The following is an 18,689-nucleotide window of genomic DNA, read 5'->3' on the forward strand; positions in this document are numbered from 1 at the left end:
TATAAGTTGAAATAATGATCTATCAATTCCTAGAGTTTATTGGTGACCCAAAATTGAAAAATCATTTATAATATCATATTTTTATAATATGTAACATTCCTATATTGATGATGACATATGACATAGGAGAGGCTCTAGCGTGTTTGGGAAAAACAAGAATGAAAGAGAAATTTTTTAAAAAAAATATCGTAATTCATTTTAAATTGATAAAAAATTTTAAATTTATATCCATCATAACTTGATTAAATCAATTCCAAATCAATATCAGTTTAAACTGGCGTAATTATTATCTCTGTGTCTATCTGTTGGATTTAATTCGAATCTGATTCAATTTTAATTTAGCGCTCTCGCTTTGTATTTTACATTTAATTTATTCATTTATTATTATATATTTTATTTTTAAAATTTAATATTTAACATTTCAAGATACGATATTTTCTCATAAAAATAGTATTAGATATATGATGTAGTAAATTTTAGATCAGTTCTTAAGAATCAATTCGTTGTGGCAAAAGGTGAATACGTTCGTCCCCAGCGCTCCCGCCAATCTGTCCCAGGACCAACACGGAGGAGGTAAATCATGAGCGACTATTAGCCTTTTAGAATAGTGACTAGGACATAAGGGAGGTATTTACTGAAAAATCAATTCGTTGTGTCAAAAGATGAAACGCTCGCCCCAGCGCCCTCGCCGTACCCGACCCAAGGTCATCACGAGAGAGGTAAATCGTAGCATCCGAGCGAGCATGTAACGGACAGAGTGTAATATGGGAATAGAGGATTTATTCCTCAGCTGTCCCGAAGATCGACCCTGTAATCTCATTGTGGTAACACCCGCCACGTATAAATTCGGATGACCTGCAAGGTCTACTTAAGAATCAATTCGTGATCATTATATCAATAGATATCATGTGTCCATCTTCACTATTGCATACAGCTAGCGCATGTAAAGGCTCGAAGATGGTAGACATAAATGAGCGATTCATGGGTGTAGGTGGAGTTTTTTATTGCCTGCGTACTGCTGCGGCTCATTACCTTGCTTATCTCTTCTCTCCACGCTTCACCGATACCCTCTCTGTCACGTTCCTTGATCAGTCTCCCACCTTCTCATACACTCCTCCCTCCCTCGCTCAACTTCCCTCCTCACTGCTGCACCAGTTCGTACTTTGCGGTCAGTGGCTCCTTTCCTCTCCTTGTCCGCCTTTGTCACGCTTAGACAAATCATGGTACAGTCCCAGAAGTTCCGAGGAGTGAGGCAGCGCCACTGGGGCTCCTGGGTCTCAGAAATCAGACACCCTCTACTGTGAGCAGTACACTTCGTTTTCTTCTTGCATACCGCATTTTCTGTGGAGTAGGTGTTTGTGGATATGTCACAGTGAGAATGTGGGCTCAGTCCCTGTTGATCGGTTATTGCGGCTATACTTTGGCGCAGCAAGCGCAGGGTGTGGTTGGGCACGTTCGAGACGGCGGAAGAGGCGGCGCGCGCGTACGACGAGGCGGCGGTGCTCATGAGCGGCCGCAACGCTAAGACAAACTTCCCGGTGTGGCCGAGCACGGCTGACGGCGTCGACGCCAAGGCGCTGTCGGAGGCGCTCTGCGCCAAGCTGCGTAAGTGCTGCAGGGCCGCGCCCGCGCCATCGCTCATCTGCCTCCGCCTCGACACCGAGAAGTCCCACATCGGCGTTTGGCAGAAGCGCTCTGGCACTGGCGCCGGCGCCTCCAGCTGGGTCATGACAGTCGAGCTTGGCACTGATCCACATGCCTCTGCCGTCGCCGCACTGCCACCTCAGCAGCCCCCTTCTTCTTCCTCCTCGTCGTCTGAATCTGCCTGCCTTTTGACAATCGACGAGGAGGAGCAGCAGCTGGCGTTGCAGATGATAGAAGAGCTCCTCAACCGGAAGCATGCCGGCGCAGAAGGTGAAGCCAGCTTCTTCTTCTGATCACCATCCTTAAAATTAAAGACACATAGTTCATCGCATGATTTATAAGTATTGTATTTGTCAATATATAATCCCACACAAGCAAAGTTAATCAGATGATGAAATGGGCACTTGTTTGTGGCACGATTAAGCCATAAGATGTCTGATACGGAATGTTATAAATGGTCCAAAAGTAATACGAGATTGATAGTGAAGATGATGAGGTGATAGTTAAAATAAGGGTGTACGTATCTGAAGACACAGTGACTGGATTTATAAGGCTTAGTTTTCTACTCATGGGCAAGATCTTAGCATAAATCCGGATAGACACAGAGCCGACCGGATCTATATGACTTAGCTCCTTACTCATGGGCAATACATCTAGCATAAATTCAGGTGAACTCAGAGCAGGTCGGATCTATAGGGCTTAGCTCCCTACTCATGGATAAGATCTCAACATAAATCTTGATGGACACAAAGGCGACCGGATATATAGAGCTTCCAATATAAACCCGGGCAGATACAGAGTCGGCCAGATCTACATGACTCAGTTTCCTATTCCTCATGAATAGGTCTTCCAGCATAAATTCAGGAGAACAAGAGCCGACCAGAATTATTGGACTTAACTCCCACTTTTCAAGGGCAAGCCCCCAACATAAACTCGGACTACCAAAGAGTTGACCTGACTTATGAGATTCGGCTCTCCATTCTTCATGAGTAGGACTCCCAGTATAAATCCGGATGGGTATAGAGTCGGCCGGACTTATGAGGCTCAGCTCCCCACTCCTTATGAGCAGGGCTTCCAGCATAAACTCGTGCGACCATATAGCCGGTCGGACCTATGTGGCTCATCTCCCGACTCTTCACACGGGCATGGTTCTTAGCTTAAACCCAATCGGCTTTAGGCCGATTAGACTCTCTCCAGGAGATAGCATTATTAGAAAATCACAACAAATCAAGGTATGCTCACGCGCACATGCATCCACATATACTGTTCTGCTATTCATCTTCTTCTCCATTTCACTCCGCTATTGTTTTGATTTGAGCGTTGGAGTGCCTGTGTCAGGGGTTCCCTCCATGATTTTTGCTCTAACGTTTCTATTTACTCTCTCTGTAGTGTATGCAGGTTCATCCGTATCATCAAGGTGTTCATCTCCTCGCAGGACCATGTCTCTCTTGCTAGAAGTCTTTTCACAATCAATATCAAAGTTACATGCCCAGTATTTCATCTCCTCCGATTTCAGATATGATCAAATTTGACACCATCTATGAAAATCTTTGCATAAATCTGAAATCCGGAGAAGGAAGAGATTGGACGACTCACTACAATTACTTTGTTGTAAGAAAACTTGGAGCTGCTTATAGCCACCCGAGCGCAGAGGCTTGTGCAATAACAAGAAGCAGTCAAGGGTCCTTTGCCAAACGACTTGGCTATATCAATGACAGACCCTCATACCGAATGAGGAACCTGAGTGGAGGGCCCTATCAGGTTCCTACTGATTCTTGCCCCTTTGACCGGCTTCGTGCAAGCGCCTGCACATCGATCGGCTTGTCACCCATGCCGTCCTCTCCGGTTATGTATCACAGGGTACTGTTATGCACGCACACATATCTACATTTACTATTCTACTATTCATCTTCTTCTTTTTTTCGCTCAACTTTTATTTTAACTTGAGCGTCGAAGTGCCTACGTCAGATATTCCCTCTCTGATTCTCGCTCTAATATTCCTGTTTGCTCTTTGTGATGTGCATAGATTTGTTCGCATCATCAAGATGTTCATCTCTTTGCGGGACTATATCTCTCTTACCAGAAGTCCTTTTACCGTCAATATTAGAACCATGTGTCTAATATTTCATCTTTCTCGATTTCAAACAGCATCAATGCCTTATCAAGAATGCACACAATTAGGCATGCCATGAAAGTGATGGACATGGAACAAGGCGTCACGTTGCTACCAAACCTCTCTTAATCGAATTGCTTAAACGGTTCCTTCTCTTTTTTGGATGTCCAAAGTCTAAATTTCTCTTGATGATGTACATCGACTCTTGTTTGATAGAGAAAGGCACCGTATATTATTGAGATTATGCTTGTTTTGCTCCAACTAGTTAACAGAACAATGGTAGAATACAGAAAAATGGCTGCCATCTCCTGACGTCAGTTCATATGGGCCTAATAGAGTGGATGATGCTCTTACTCGAAAATATCATAAAGTCTAAGAACAAGGACATTAATGCCTTCTTAGTTGAGTTCAAGCCCCGCTTACCCTTTTGTGCAAAAGGTGAAACGTTTGTCCCAGCGCTCCTGTCAACTAGTCCCACAGCCAACATATAAGAAGTAAATCGATTCAATTTGATGACCGATGAAATATTTCTGTAAGACAGGACAGGTTATTTCTAAAACTAATCAATTAAAAGAATTGAATACCGGTTGCCAATTAAAAAAAACACAGCAATGAAGATTCATATTGCATAGAAACCAGGCACACGGCAGTTATTTAAAGCTGGGGCAGAGGAGCCATCGCAACGGAGGGTTCCACAGGCAGCTGGGTTTCAATCAATGAGGCATATTATTGACGAAATTCAGTGAAATTGTCTCATGATTTCCATGTTCACCTTCAACTTTGGGGTATTTTAAAGGAATTGGTTGCAGTATTAGTTTGAGGTTTATTAGGGTAACAAATAATACACTCACCTGGGAAAGGACCATTAGGGCATTGCTATGTGGATTATATGCTGTTGACTATTAAGCAACGAATGTTACTCGCTTTAAATACTGTAAAGCACCATTAAGGCCCCGAGGCACTAGTGCAATTGTAGATCATTCAATAGATACCTAAAGAATTTAAAATTTTAATTTTAATTATGGCACACTGTAAGAGATTTTTCTTGTAATGTGAAGTGGATCTAAGAATATTAATCGTTGATGAACCTCCATTAGTATTTCTTAATTTATTCTAATGGTCAGTAGAAAATTTTCATCAGACTAAATTGATCATTTTAAAAAATAGTCGATTTGAAGAGTTGGATACTTGATTAAAAAAATAATAATAAAAAAGAAAAGGGCAAGAACCATTAAGGAACTTAAATACAATTTAAATAAACTAAATACTCATTTTGTAATTATGATTGTTTGGGCTATTGAAGAGTTTGATAAGTTGGAAGAAACAAGGGTTTGATGGGGCCTAACTCTTGAAAAGATTCATAGAACTATAGGAGAACACAATCCTTTAAAGTAGTAAAGGTTTTGTTAAGGCATCCTTTAAAGTAATAAAGGTTTTGTTAAGATAGTGTCGGATCTAAATGATCTAATTAGAAGACTGAGTGGATAAATGATACTTTTGTTGATTGTCATATGTATATATATTATTTTTAGTTGGCATCATATATCTAATTTACGTCGATAAATAAAGATAATTCCTTGTCGAACCGATAAGATTTCAGAGTCCTAGTAATCTTGGTATTAAATGCAATTGTTGGAAACCACGGACTATGCCAACTAGATTTCACCATCAATTGATTATTCAAGTCTTCGATTCCACTAGTCGACTATTGCTTGAACAAAACAGAATATGTTTATTAGATTAACTAATCAACTAACATGGTCTTGTTGACTGGCTCAGTCAATTGGAATCTAGGTGATCTGACTTCCATTTGTGTTCGAACTCCTCCAATCCTTTATTAGAGTAATTGTAATACTACGTTCACAATATCTAAGAAATTGGGTTTTGTAAATCTAGTGGATTCTTAAAACTCAAGAATTCGGCATCTAAATTTGGATGCTAGTTCAGCAAAGTTTTTTTTTTTAAAAAAAAAAATTATTTAGTGGTGGCCCCACATGTGACGCTCACTTCATTTTTTTAATTTATTTTTTAAAATATATAAATTTGCATCAAAATGGGCCATTTTTTTTAAAAAAAAAATAATTTAAATATGCAAATCAGCTGGAAACGTTTATTTTTTTATTAAAAGTTATTAAATAAAACTAATATATATTATTAATAAATTAATTAATATGTATATTATAATTATATATTTATGATAGTATATAAATAAATATTATAAGTAATGATGGTAAATAAAAAATATAGATAATGATGTGTGAATTGGTGAGATCTAATATAAAGTTATTTTTTTGAGTTTATAATTGTGAGGAGAGTTTATAAATATTATAGATTTTTTATTTTTGATGTGTCATATGACCCAATTGGTCCCATAATAAAGTTAGATTTATAGGTTCAGGATTACGATTACCTTTAATCACAAGACGTTTATAGCCGCGGAAAATTGTAAAAATAAGATTCATTTCACAATCATTCTTAAGGCCCACAAGGATTTCCCTCAAAATAAAGGCCCAGTTCATGATCCAACTCAAATACATAAGTTGTGAATAAAGCTACACCTATTTAAAAATATAATTTATTTATCTGTATTTTACGGTGAAATCGACGATGCACGATATCAAATTTAAAAAAAAATATTTGAAAAAAATGAAAGCTATATTAATAATTAATGATAGACTTGGACCTAGGCTTGACAAATAGTTTGATCGTTCAAAATTGATGATTCGATCGTTTAGAATTTTCGGTTCGATGATTTTTGGTAGGTCAATCCTTAACCTTAACTGTCCAAGAAAATTATGGTTGCGTCGTTTCACTATTTGTCACGGTTCAAGATTATTATATTAAAAAATTTAAAATTTAAAATTTATTTACAAAAGAGCTTGCACTCATTTAAATTTGATTCCCTTAGGGTATAAGAGAATCAAAATATATGTAATTTTTTTTATATTTTTATCCTTTTACATTTGACATTGACATTGTTACTCACTTCCATTTCTTGTTCCTATTGTATTTGTTCTTTCAGTATCAAAATCTTCAATTTCATCATCTGAAAATTGTATTCTTTGAATTCTTTTCTCGACTATAGTCCAATTTGTTGGGTAATCCGATGCAGGTGCGTGCTAAAACACGTTTCATAAACATACGCAGTAGACAATAAAAATAATAATAATTTCTAATTATTACATTATACACACTATACGCATACAATGATACAACATGCTAGACATGATCGTATAATTAAAATTTTACGAAAAATAAATTTACTCCATGTATACTTGTCGGATGATGCGTAGAAGATTCTATTCGACGATTCAGAGTGGGACAAATATCAACCAAACGACGCACGAGTTTCGCCTCTATTAGTATCAACGCCGAGCTATCTTCGAGACGACTTCAATAAATCCAAGTCGTGTCTCCGCTTCGGTACTAGCCAAAGGTGGGAGATGATTCGATCTGATAGAAGGATGACTAAGGGTGTAATCGAGCCGAGCTGAGCTGAACTCTTGGATGTTTGAGTTTGACTCGTTTATAATCAAGCCGAGCTCGAGCTTTATTTAACGAATATATTCATGTCTCGCGAGCTTATTCGAGCTTTTATCGAGCCTAAACGAGCTTAATAAATATAAATTATAAATTTAAATATTCATTAAAAATTAAATTATATATTTTTAAAAAAAGTATAATATTCTTGTTAAAATTTATAATTTTGTTCTAATAAATAAATTTAATATATTTGTTTATGTTTTTCATAAGTAGAGTGTAAAATCTATAAATTCAATATCAAAACTATTATTTTTTTATTTAAAAGTTAATTTATGAGCTTAACGAACATGTTCACGAGCTAACGAGCCGAATATTGTGAAGCTTTAGCTTGGCTTGTTTATCTTAACGAGCCTCATTAAACGAGTTTTTATCGAATCGAGTTTCGAATAGCCACGAGCGGCTTAACTCATTTACACCCCTAAGGATGATAGTCTAATTTGTACTCGACGACCGAAGCAACCCGGTGACACTGATACGTGGTGAACAACAAGGTTTTAACAGCAACCTTTTACTATCCAGAACAACAACTTTGTACGGCAGAATTGGGCTGCCAGCTTGCCCGGAATAATCCTACAGTAGCCCCTTGGCTCGGAACAAAGTGGGGCAACTAGAGGACCTCATCCTCTTGTCTAGCAGCAAGAAGGGGCAGCATGTTGTCGGAGGTTTGGCAACCTCAGGTTGGCGGCGGCGCAAGTCCTCTCTGTTGGATGGAAAAGAATTTAGATATCTCCACAATAGCATGATATTGTCCACTTTGGGCCTAAGCCCTCATGGTTTTGCTCTTGGGCTCTCCCCAAAAGGTCTCATGCCAATGAAGATATCTTTTCTCTTATAAACCCATGATCTTTCCCATGTGTTTCCAATATGGGACTATGTTTGCAACCTTGCAACCCCAACAATCCCCCCCTCAAACAAAGGACCATAGGCTTCCCATGTCCGATCCAAGACCCACCAGGTCTTCCTGCCCCTCGGTCCACCCGACCTACTAGGACTTCCTTGCCTAGTCGCAACTAGGACTTCCTGCCTGGTGTCTGGTCCTCTTGATCCGAACATAGGAGCCCCCATTTTCTTTGTTCGAGGTCAATATTGTACCCATTGCTTCGTTCGGCGGTTAATCCTCCTAAGCGCCTCAGCTCTGATACCACTTGTTGGATCGAAAAGAATTTAGATATCTCCACAATAGCATGATATTGTCCACTTTGGGCCTAAGCCCTCATGGTTTTGCTCTTGGGCTCTCCCCAAAAGGCCTCATGCCAATGAAGATATCTTTTCTCTTATAAACCCATGATCTTTCCCATGTGTTTCCAATATGGGACTATGTTTACAACCTTGCAACCCCAACACACTCTCTCTCTTCTCTCTCTCTCTATAGATATATATATATACTCCTCCGTGTTGGTCATGGGATGGGTTGGCAGGGGCGTTGGGGGCGAGCGTATATATATATATATATTGAATAAACTCGTAGTACCTGTGACCTTATAGGTTCCCGATTATGTTGGTCGTCCATAATTAACCATTAATTATGGAACGATCATGAGTGACACCTAGTACACCATGATTCCCAATTAACCAGAAAATCATACGTTGATCTCAGAATCATTTCCAAATCCTTCAACAGCTACAGTAAGTCGTGTCATGTTCCTTTCACTCATCTTATACCCACTTTGTTCAGGAATGGTTCTAGGTGTCAGCTCTCACTAGGTTGACTATGTCACACTTAGCCCAAGTAATACTTCCTCGTTCTACGAATTCAAATTACTCCGACGTGTCTAAGAGTCTCGTACTCTTAACATATGATGCTTTGGCTAAATACTTTGAGTAATAATCTTAATGAGTGACCATAAGGTATACGTCTCCTCTTAAGGAGCGGTGAATTTTTTATGGCTATCCAAACACCTTCAGATACTTTGACTTATACCCAATCATCCCGGGTCCACATCTCCAAGAAGATGCTATAAGATGTCAAAGTATAAGCTTCCATGACCAAGGTGACTTGTATACCTTAAGTCGAAGGAACTTGCACTCGAGCTACGGTACAAACTTTATTGACATATCTATATATAAAGTGAATCATATGAAGTATTACAGTATATCACTCTAATGAACTAGTTACTATAACTAGTATCCATGTTTAACTCTCGACATCCCAATGTCTTTAGCCAGTGAGAAAACAGTTGCTTGGTCAAACCAAGGAGTATAACTCGTGCTAGTTTATCATAATCGATGATGTTTGCACTCATCAATTCATCGACTAGGGAATATTCCAATACATTCATAATTACACATGTAGAGATGCTCACAAGTTGTGATTCAATCACAAGTTCTCTCATGCTATGAATCGTATCGCGGACATTCAGTATATAAGTTTAAGATACAATCATACACATGAAGAATGTGCACTCAAATAGTAAATATATATTTATCAAATAAATAGTAAAAATTATAAGGCGATTGCCTTAGGACATCTATCAAAATCCAACACAATCGTTGAGTAATGCTTAGGCTTCCAATGAGTCGAGAGATAAAGTTGATTGTCGTTTATCTAATATGTTGCTGCCGACACTGAACGTCTGCTCTACAATAACAGTTGATACTGGACAAGCTAAAATATCTTTGATAAGCACGGAGAGGATAGGAAAACTTTAAGCCTCTGTGACCACCACTTTAAGATATCAAAATTTTCACTATTTGCTTTATTAAAATCAAAAGAAGTCGTAAAATAATTTTCAAGTTCCTATATAGAACTTGAGGATTCTCGTGGACGTTTTGTCCATTCTTTTAATAAAAGTTATACTTTTGTAAGTTTTAAATTACTACTAGTAGTCTGTTGTATTTCAGAAATACTAGTTTGTTTCCATATTTTGTACAATATTAATTATAAATATCATATATATAAATTTTAACTTTATATATAATATTAGCTGGATGAGAAGAAGAAAAATCTTTAATTAAAATTAAAGCATCATAATATAAAGTTAACATTTCTTGTAAAACTTCTAATTTAGCTAGGATTAAAGTAAATGTAATTAAACAAATTTTAGGAATAAATAAAAATATTTTTCTCATTTAGTTTTTATAGCTAATATGAAAGAAGATAAAAATTCATTATTAATATGCTTATTTAAAACTAATACTATATTAGAAAAATTTTCTAAAACTAATTGAACAGGGATAATAAACTAATACTATATTAGAAAAAGATTTTTCTCATTTAGTTTTTATAGCTAATATGTAAGAAGATAAAGATTCATTATTAATATGTTTATTTAAAACTAATACTATATTAGAAAATTTTTCTAAAACTAATTGAACAGGGGATAATAAACACTGGAAATCATTAAATATTTTTAAAATTTCACAAATCCTACCATAAATATTTCATTGTTATAAAACTAAATACATATTAGTATTAGTATTTTGTGTAAAAAATAAACATAATAATTTTTTATATTGAAATGAATCTTCTAATAATTGATATGTTGAATTCCAAGTGTTGGTAGGGAATTTTTAAATCTCATTCCATTAGTTTTACAAAACCTATCTCATTATTTCATTACAAATGGATGCGACCATAAATAAAAAATTATAATTCTAATTAATTTAATATAATCTGTAAAAAAAATTTAATTCATCTTAAACACATAAATTTAAAACATACCATACACTACGAATATAAAAAAATAAGCTACCAATAATATATTGACAAATAAATTTTAGATCATCAATGCAAGTGGTATTGGAACTAGCAGTATCTAATGATATTGAAAATATTTTATGTGTTAATCCATTTTCTTCTAAAATTAAACATAATAATTGTACGATATTATGAGCATTATATGATTTATTAAAAACTCTGTAAGTTAAGAATTTTTTTTTGAAGATTTCAAGAATTATGATCCAATAGCAAGTCATACTCGTATATGAATGTGTTTGCCAATAATCACTCCAAATATTGGAACATAAAAAATATTTATTATCTAATTTTCATCAATTAAATTCTTTTTTCCTTGTTTTACTAATTTTTTAATTGTATGAGTAAATGTAGTTCTAAAAACATATTTAGCACATGGATCAAGAGATTCTTGACAAAAATCTTTAAATGTGCATTTAGATCCAAAATGGAAAGAAAGATGTTCTATGAAAATAAATTTAGCTAATAATTCTTTTAATTTATTATTCAAATATAAAAATAAATCGAAATCAGTAGTACTGCTAGTAGAAGAAAATCTAGATAATTATATTTGAGAACGGTCGAGTCCATATTCCGTCGGGTACTTCGTTTCTACATGTCATTTCAACGACTCATAGTCACCACTGGTTTAGAATTTATAGGAAGTATTACAGTGTTTATATTTTGCACTCAATTCTCCTAACGGAAGAGTGATATTCTCAAAATATTTAATGAAAATAGAAAACTTTAGAGGAGGAATTTTCCGAATCTTAGAAGTAATTGCATCAGTAATTTCTTGTGTTTCGAGTGTCCACTTTGGAAGGCGCTCGATCTCATCATCAGTAGATTGAATGTCGGGTCCTCACGTAGATTCACTATTTCCTTTCCCTTCTGAGCTCGAGATGATGCACCTCCACGACTTCCTTCCATTGTAATTGAAAATTGGAAATGAAAATGCTTATAAATGAAGACAAAAATGTATAGAGAATACGAAATTGAGATTAAGAGTAGAGAAAATGAGTGTAAAAATAATGAAACGAACTCTTTATTTATAGAGTTTGGATAGTGATACGGTTAGTGATGGAGGGGCCCAAGAGGAAAGGATTAGAAAAGTCCAGGCTATGTGGCGGTCAAAAGTCACGAGGAGGTGGCGGTCAATAGTCATGGCGACTTGGCGGTCAAAAAGGCAGGCTGACAGGGCAGTCAGGGCTCAGCATAGGCAGAAGCGGGTTGGGAGCGGCAGAGCTGAGAGGAGTCAGCTCGATCCACAGGCCTGCAGTAGAGGGCCCGGAAACACAGAGCACATAGGCCGGTTAGGGTCGGCAGAGCTGAGCGGAGTCAGCCCGAACCACAGACCTGCGGTTGAGAGCCAGGAAGTACAAAGTGCAGGATGCAAGGCGGTATCGGCAGAGCTAAGCAGAGGCCGAGAACTGGAAGTATAGGCCAATGGGTCGGAAGCGGCAGAGCTGTAGCTATGTCTAGACAATTAGGGCTGCAGGTCTGCGAGTGGGAGGCCTGGAAATGCGAACCACAGGTGTAGGCTGGTGCGGGGGCACAATGAATCGGAGGAGCTAAGTAATACGGGAGCGGAGAATCTCAACGGTCCGTCAGGGGTAATCATTACATACCAACAATGCGAGCGAAGGCGAAGGTTCCTGAAACGAAAAGATGCCCTCATAGCCAGTAGTAGCCTGCCAGCTGTCTCTCACTACAGGACAAAACCCAAGTGCGAAGGCGGAGGTTCCTAAACAGAAAGATGCTTTCACAACAAATAGCAGCGCGACAGGTGTCCAGGACTAGAGGACAAAGCCGGGCGTCCAACGTTTTCTGACAGGAGGGCAGGTTCTAACAGGAGGACGCATAAAAGGGGAGAAATCCCTCGTACGCAGGTACGCGCACACTCTCTCTCGTCACTTTTTTCCACAACTGTTTTTTCTTTCTGCTTCTCTCTGTTCTTTCTGGGGAAAAAGGACCTGACTTGAGCGTCGGAGGGCCTGATCCGGGGACTTTTCCCTGGGTTTCGGTCTCTAACGTGGAAGGGGGAGATCGTCTGAGTGTGTGCAGGGTCCTACAGCCGCATCAGCCACCCGTGGGGAACCTGCACCGCCCGTGACTTTCCGTCAACGTCCAGTCCACCGCGACCGACCTTCGTCCGACTCAGCTTCCGGACGGGATCAGATAGTAACTTATAGCTATTGATAAAAAAATAATTAAATGATCTTAACCGTTGAAAAAAATACTCAAAAAAATCTCACTCCTCCCTTAACGGCTAATTGACGATTCCAACGGCTAGGACCCATTCCAACTGACAAAAATAAAAAATAAAAAAATATTTAGGTGAATCGGTGGGCTGAACCAAGGATTAACCGACCGTCCATTAGTTTTGACCTATGGAATCGAAATTGACCTGCAACTTATTGGATCGGTTTCAGTTTAGCCTAATGAACCGGGTCAATAATCAATCAACCCATTGACTTAATTATGGGCCCGGGCGAAGCCGGCCCGGGGTCGGGCCTACTTGGACCGCTGGTGATTTATGCCCAACTAAGGAGGAATCTTGTAATCCTGGAAAAGCATATCTACTCAAGAATATTCCAGCGTAGAGAATATTCCAGCACATTTGTTGATCCACTGCAAGTGGCCAAGACTGAAACACTTGTTTAAATCGCTTTGGTTTTATTTCTTTTTATCCATCGCAATAAATATTTTGTAAATTCATTCAAATCAGCATATCTCTCGTAGAGATTGTTTTTGCTCATTAAATAAATAAATAAATACTTTTCATTGAAAATATTAATATTTCGTTTCTCATGCCATGTCAGCGTGAAGTGGCATATACACACCACCCATTTCATACCCTCGAATGAGAGAGGCTACAGCGGAGCTCATGTCAAATAAAACCTTATGTCAAATAACGATAGGAAGAGGGAATAAAACCGAAGAAATGCTCTCCGCCCCCGCATATTCCCTTCTCATCCTACGGCATATTCGCCCTCCTTCCTTTATATCTTCCCCTTTCTCCTTCACCTCTCCTTAGAAAAATTCCCCCTTTTCTGCGCTCGTTGCCTCTCGATCCTTGTTAGCTTCGATTCTTGGAGATGAAATTTGGGAAGAACCTCAGCAACCAGATCGAGGAGACGCTGCCGGAATGGAGGGACAAGTTCCTCTCCTACAAGGACCTCAAGCGGCGGCTCAAGCTCATCTCCGTCGCCGAGCGGCCGGCCAAGCGGTCCAAGGTGGCTGATGAGGACGCGGTCGGCGACGTCGCTCCTTCCTCCACGGCTGTGGAGGAGGAGGAGTTCGTGAGTCTCCTCGAGGCCGAGCTCGACAAGTTCAACACTTTTTTCGTTGAGAAGGAGGAGGAGTACATCATCCGACAAAAGGTATGATGTGTATTCTTGCTCGGTTTCGAGTATTAGTATGAATTGATGAACAATCGATTGAGTTGGAAGGCTTCAATTTTGATTCCGAATACCATAATCTTGTGTTATTTTGTACATTACATCTACTCCTCTTCATCCAAAAGAGAGAGTGGGTAGATAAGTTGATCTTGAGAAGGACACGAGTGTACGTCTGATTCAGTTTTCCTTGTTCCTGGTTGCTTTTTATATTTCTTACTTTCATGGCTAGACTAATTGTATCAACATGAATGTGTGAATTTGCAGGACCTGCAGGATCGAGTCACTGAGGCCATCTCTAGGGATTCCAAGGAGGAGTTGATGAAAGTGAGGAAGGAAATTGTAGACTTTCATGGGGAGATGGTTCTTCTGGAGAACTACAGTGCCCTTAACTACACGGGTAGGTTTCCATGAGAAGTCAACTTTTTCTTGATCTATTCTTATGTAATCTATGGTCCACATAGCATATTTTCAGTATTCTAACATATAAATTAGTACACTTTTGTAGATCCTCCAAACTATCTAAGTTGTAATGGATTGATATCCCTTCATGTTCCGAACCTTTGTTTTTTGTTTTTGGAGCTTGTAATTTTCATTGCAAACAATCCATATGGTGTATGAATTACATTCAGTCCAGTATAAACTTAGCACTTTCGCTTCAGAGGCAATTATGGGTTTTATTCTACATTCATGTTTACTAACTGATCAGATTGATTAGGAAGGGCGTTGGAATAGCTTGGTAAATTTGTTTTGCTAGATTACGATAAATTAGCATTCAGCAGAATGGATGCTTGAATTTCTTCTTCAAATCACACACTCACTACACAGTAATATTTCTCTTGTCATTGGTGAAACAATCAATCCACTCTCAATATAACTTCCACAACAGAAAATATGTTATTTGCCTACTACCAATGCAGTTTAACTGATTTACATTGACTGAACAAGATTGATTTTATTTAGGTATCAAACTCTCCCATTTATTTTAGATATTACATGTCTTTTTGTTAATTTCTCCAAACCATTATTTCTCAATTTGTTAACAAGGAAACTCATGTTAGCATAGTCATGATCAGAGCCTAATTATAGTTTACAATTATCTGAGTGTTATTGATTAACTGTTCTATCCTTTCTTCTAGTTCATTATTTTTTTTTTTAATTTGTGCACTCATTTAGATGGTTTATTATTCTTGTTTGTGATGATTTCAGGTCTAGTGAAAATACTGAAGAAGTATGACAAGAGAACAGGAGCACTTATCAGGCAGCCATTCATCGAAAAGGTGCTGCAGCAGCCATTCTTTACAACTGATCTCCTATACAAACTCGTGAAGGAGTGTGTGGCTATGCTCGACCACCTCTTCTCCAGCAACAACTTGTCAATTTCAGCAGAATGCGACGGACAGAATGGAGTGCCAAAGCCGGCACAATCAGGTGGGAGGGTGCCGGAGTTGGAGGAGATTAAATATATGCAGAGCTTATACATGAAGAGCACCGTAGCAGCGCTGCGGTCCTTGAAACAGATTAGGAGCAAAAGTTCAACAGTCAGTTTCTTTTCACTGCCTCCTTTGCAGAGTACTGGATTGGAAGAAAGGTGGAGCAACAATGTTCCAGTGGTAGAACAGGTAGCCAAGTAACGACATTACGCTAGTGACCTTTTGTTAATCTATAATCTGCTTCGAAGTGGTTTCACTCTCTATTCCCATAATTTTCACATGCTTGTACGCTAATCTAATCATACATGTTAATTCTAAGAATATAGGTCGTATCATCTTGTGCAAAATTGGATGTTCTAGAGACTGAAGAGCATAGTGAAAAATGGAAATCACTTGAGATTACCTTGCATTCTTCATTGTTCATCAATGGTGCAGATACTTAAAACTAAGTTTAGGATGTCTTTTTTTTCCCCCTCGATGCGTCTTGAACTCGCTGCTTGGATGAACTTACACCAGGCAATTTTGAAAGATTAGTTGTAATTTAACAGAAATCGGCGCCAGGGCTGGCTCAAGGCATAGGCCATAATGGCCTATGCCTTGGGTCCTTATTATATTGGGGCCCATAAATTTTACATATATATATTTATGTAAATTAAATATGAATATTAATTTAAAAACATATGAGTATGTATATTAAATATTTAAAATTATGGTTAAAATAAAATTTAGTTGAGATTTATTTTTATGGTAATTGTAATTTTTTATTAGCTAAACTATATTTGGTCAAAATTTTAAATTTTTTATAGATTAAATTTGGATCATTTTTATTATTTTACTCGGGTTAGATTTAATTGATAATTTTAATTTTTTACTATTAAAATTAGATTTAGTTAGTAATTTTTTTATTAAAATTTAATTAGTAATTTTAAATTTTTTAATGATATATTTATTGATTACACTTAATTTATATATATATATACACACTTTTAATAGTCAAAAACATATTGAAAATGTAGAATTATTTCTTTCTTAAATTTTATTTTTATTTCATTTTTTTTAATAATTCACAATCAATATTTCCTAGCTAAATATTTTTAGATAAATAAATTTTATTAATAATTTATCAAAGTTAAAATAAATAAAAAGACAATTTAATTCACGAAACTCCCGTTAATGAGGGATTTTGAGGAAGAGTCTATTATACATAATGATTATATTTAGTACTCGAACTTATTTCTTCTAGGTCATACAATAATTTTATTGTTGTGTCGAAACTTTCCTTCCTAAGTTAAAAATGATTGATATTTTTTTAAAATAAATTATAATTAAAATGTATATTAATAGTATTACAATAATTTATTATTGTTTCTAAATTAGATAACATAAAATATTTTTTATTTTTAAAATTTTACTAATAATAAAAAAGTGAGATTTGACATAAGATAAAATTTTTATGGCCTAGTTGGTCACTGTTACTAATTGTATAAATAATCATTGGTAATATATGAAACTACCCTTTTAAATTTTACTAACAAAATTAAATGTCGTCCCGGGATATGATTGAGTTGGCTAAACGGGTAAATATTGTTACAATGGGTAAGGTGTCGAATCTCGACAAAGTCAAAAAAAATACTCTCCCCATAGTGGACAACTGCAACTTTCCGATTTACCTCGTAGGATTGGTCATGTTGGGATGTTAGGGTGACAAATTCTACCTTTTACTATAACTAATAAAATTAAATGTTTCTAATATTTATTTTAAAAAATAGTAAATTCTTTTTTCGCCTAGGATCTCAAGAATGGTTGAGACGGCCCTGATCAGCGCATTACGGAGGAAACCTCAACTTCAACGGACTAAAGGGCTTTACTTCTGCAGTATTTATGTAAAGATGTTGCTCTATTATTGTGTCATAAACGGCGCCTCGTATTATGCTTTTGTTCAAAAGGATGTCTTCTTTTTTGAGCTCAGATCCTCTGGTCCAGGACTTGGACTAGAGGAAATCCTACAAATATATTGGTGGATCACTTGGACTAGAAGAAACCCTACAAATATATTGGTGGAGTGATCTAGACCCCACTTGTTAAACATATGGGGTCCAAATCACTCCACCAATAAATATCCAGGAGTCCAAGATTGGTCCAGGGATCTTGCACCAGAGAATCCTGCCCCTTGTTTTTACCTATTAATTTTAAAAGGATAAGTAAGTTCATGAACTATTCAAAATTATTATTATTTTTTTAAAAAAATATTTAAAAATTACAAATTTATAAAAGAATAACGGTCGGAACCACATTCAGCCGTTAGAATCAATCCATTGACCTGGTTACGGGTCTTGATCGGATCCGAGTTTGACTTGACTTAACATGATATCGGATATATATATTCAATGACTTTTATTATATATGTAATTTTATCGTTAAAAAAATAATTTATTATTAGATATATTATACAAGTTAAATAGCTTTTATAAATTTAATATTAAATAAATAAAATAAGACTAATAATTAAGGGAGTTAAATAACATTAATAAAATTAACCAGTTAGATTTAATAGTCTCATGGCAGTTAGGTTGTAAAATTAAGAAAAATGATATGAGATAAAAATCTTAGGAATAGGTACATAAAGTAAAGTGATAGGATCTATACAAATATAAAAGTAAAAATAATGAACTATGTCTATTCTTAAACTTTTTTTTTAAATTTTTTTCCTTTACATATCATTATTCTTAATTTTAATAGAAAAATAGAATATCCTATGTTAAAAAAGATTTTAATAGAGTATATATATATATATATATATATATATATATATATATATATATATATATATATATATATATATATATATATATATATTACAGAGATGACGTACTAGATACGATAGA

General features: G+C 36.5%; 2 protein-coding genes across 2 annotated transcripts; both read left to right on the forward strand.

Annotated features, from left to right (window-relative positions):
• Positions 1–944: 944 nt before the first annotated feature.
• Positions 945–2,033, forward strand: LOC121993717 (ethylene-responsive transcription factor WIN1-like). The gene is made up of 2 exons (XM_042548063.1): positions 945–1,300; positions 1,430–2,033. The coding sequence occupies exons 1-2, from the start codon at positions 1,221–1,223 to the stop codon at positions 1,935–1,937; spliced, it is 588 nt and encodes a 195-aa protein (XP_042403997.1). The 5' UTR covers positions 945–1,220; the 3' UTR covers positions 1,938–2,033.
• Positions 2,034–13,943: 11,910 nt separating this feature from the next.
• On the forward strand, positions 13,944–16,213 carry LOC121995773 (SPX domain-containing protein 1-like). Its single transcript, XM_042549540.1, has 3 exons — positions 13,944–14,356; positions 14,639–14,771; positions 15,581–16,213. Exons 1-3 carry the CDS (start codon positions 14,072–14,074, stop codon positions 16,003–16,005), a joined length of 843 nt encoding a protein of 280 aa, XP_042405474.1. The 5' UTR covers positions 13,944–14,071; the 3' UTR covers positions 16,006–16,213.
• The last annotated feature ends 2,476 nt before the right edge of the window (positions 16,214–18,689 follow it).

This window comes from Zingiber officinale, chromosome 6A (genome assembly GCF_018446385.1).
Source record: "Zingiber officinale cultivar Zhangliang chromosome 6A, Zo_v1.1, whole genome shotgun sequence".
NCBI lineage: Eukaryota > Viridiplantae > Streptophyta > Magnoliopsida > Zingiberales > Zingiberaceae > Zingiber > Zingiber officinale.

Excerpts from the sequence above, each read along its gene's own strand:
- LOC121993717 (XM_042548063.1), top strand. The coding sequence starts at position 1,221 with ATGGTACAGTCCCAGAAGTTCCGAGGAGTGAGGCAGCGCCACTGGGGC. Across the intron at positions 1,301-1,429 it reads GAAATCAGACACCCTCTACT|CAAGCGCAGGGTGTGGTTGG; the intron begins GTGAGCAGTACA and ends ACTTTGGCGCAG.
- LOC121995773 (XM_042549540.1), top strand. The coding sequence starts at position 14,072 with ATGAAATTTGGGAAGAACCTCAGCAACCAGATCGAGGAGACGCTGCCG. Across the intron at positions 14,357-14,638 it reads AGTACATCATCCGACAAAAG|GACCTGCAGGATCGAGTCAC; the intron begins GTATGATGTGTA and ends GTGAATTTGCAG. Across the intron at positions 14,772-15,580 it reads CAGTGCCCTTAACTACACGG|GTCTAGTGAAAATACTGAAG; the intron begins GTAGGTTTCCAT and ends TGATGATTTCAG.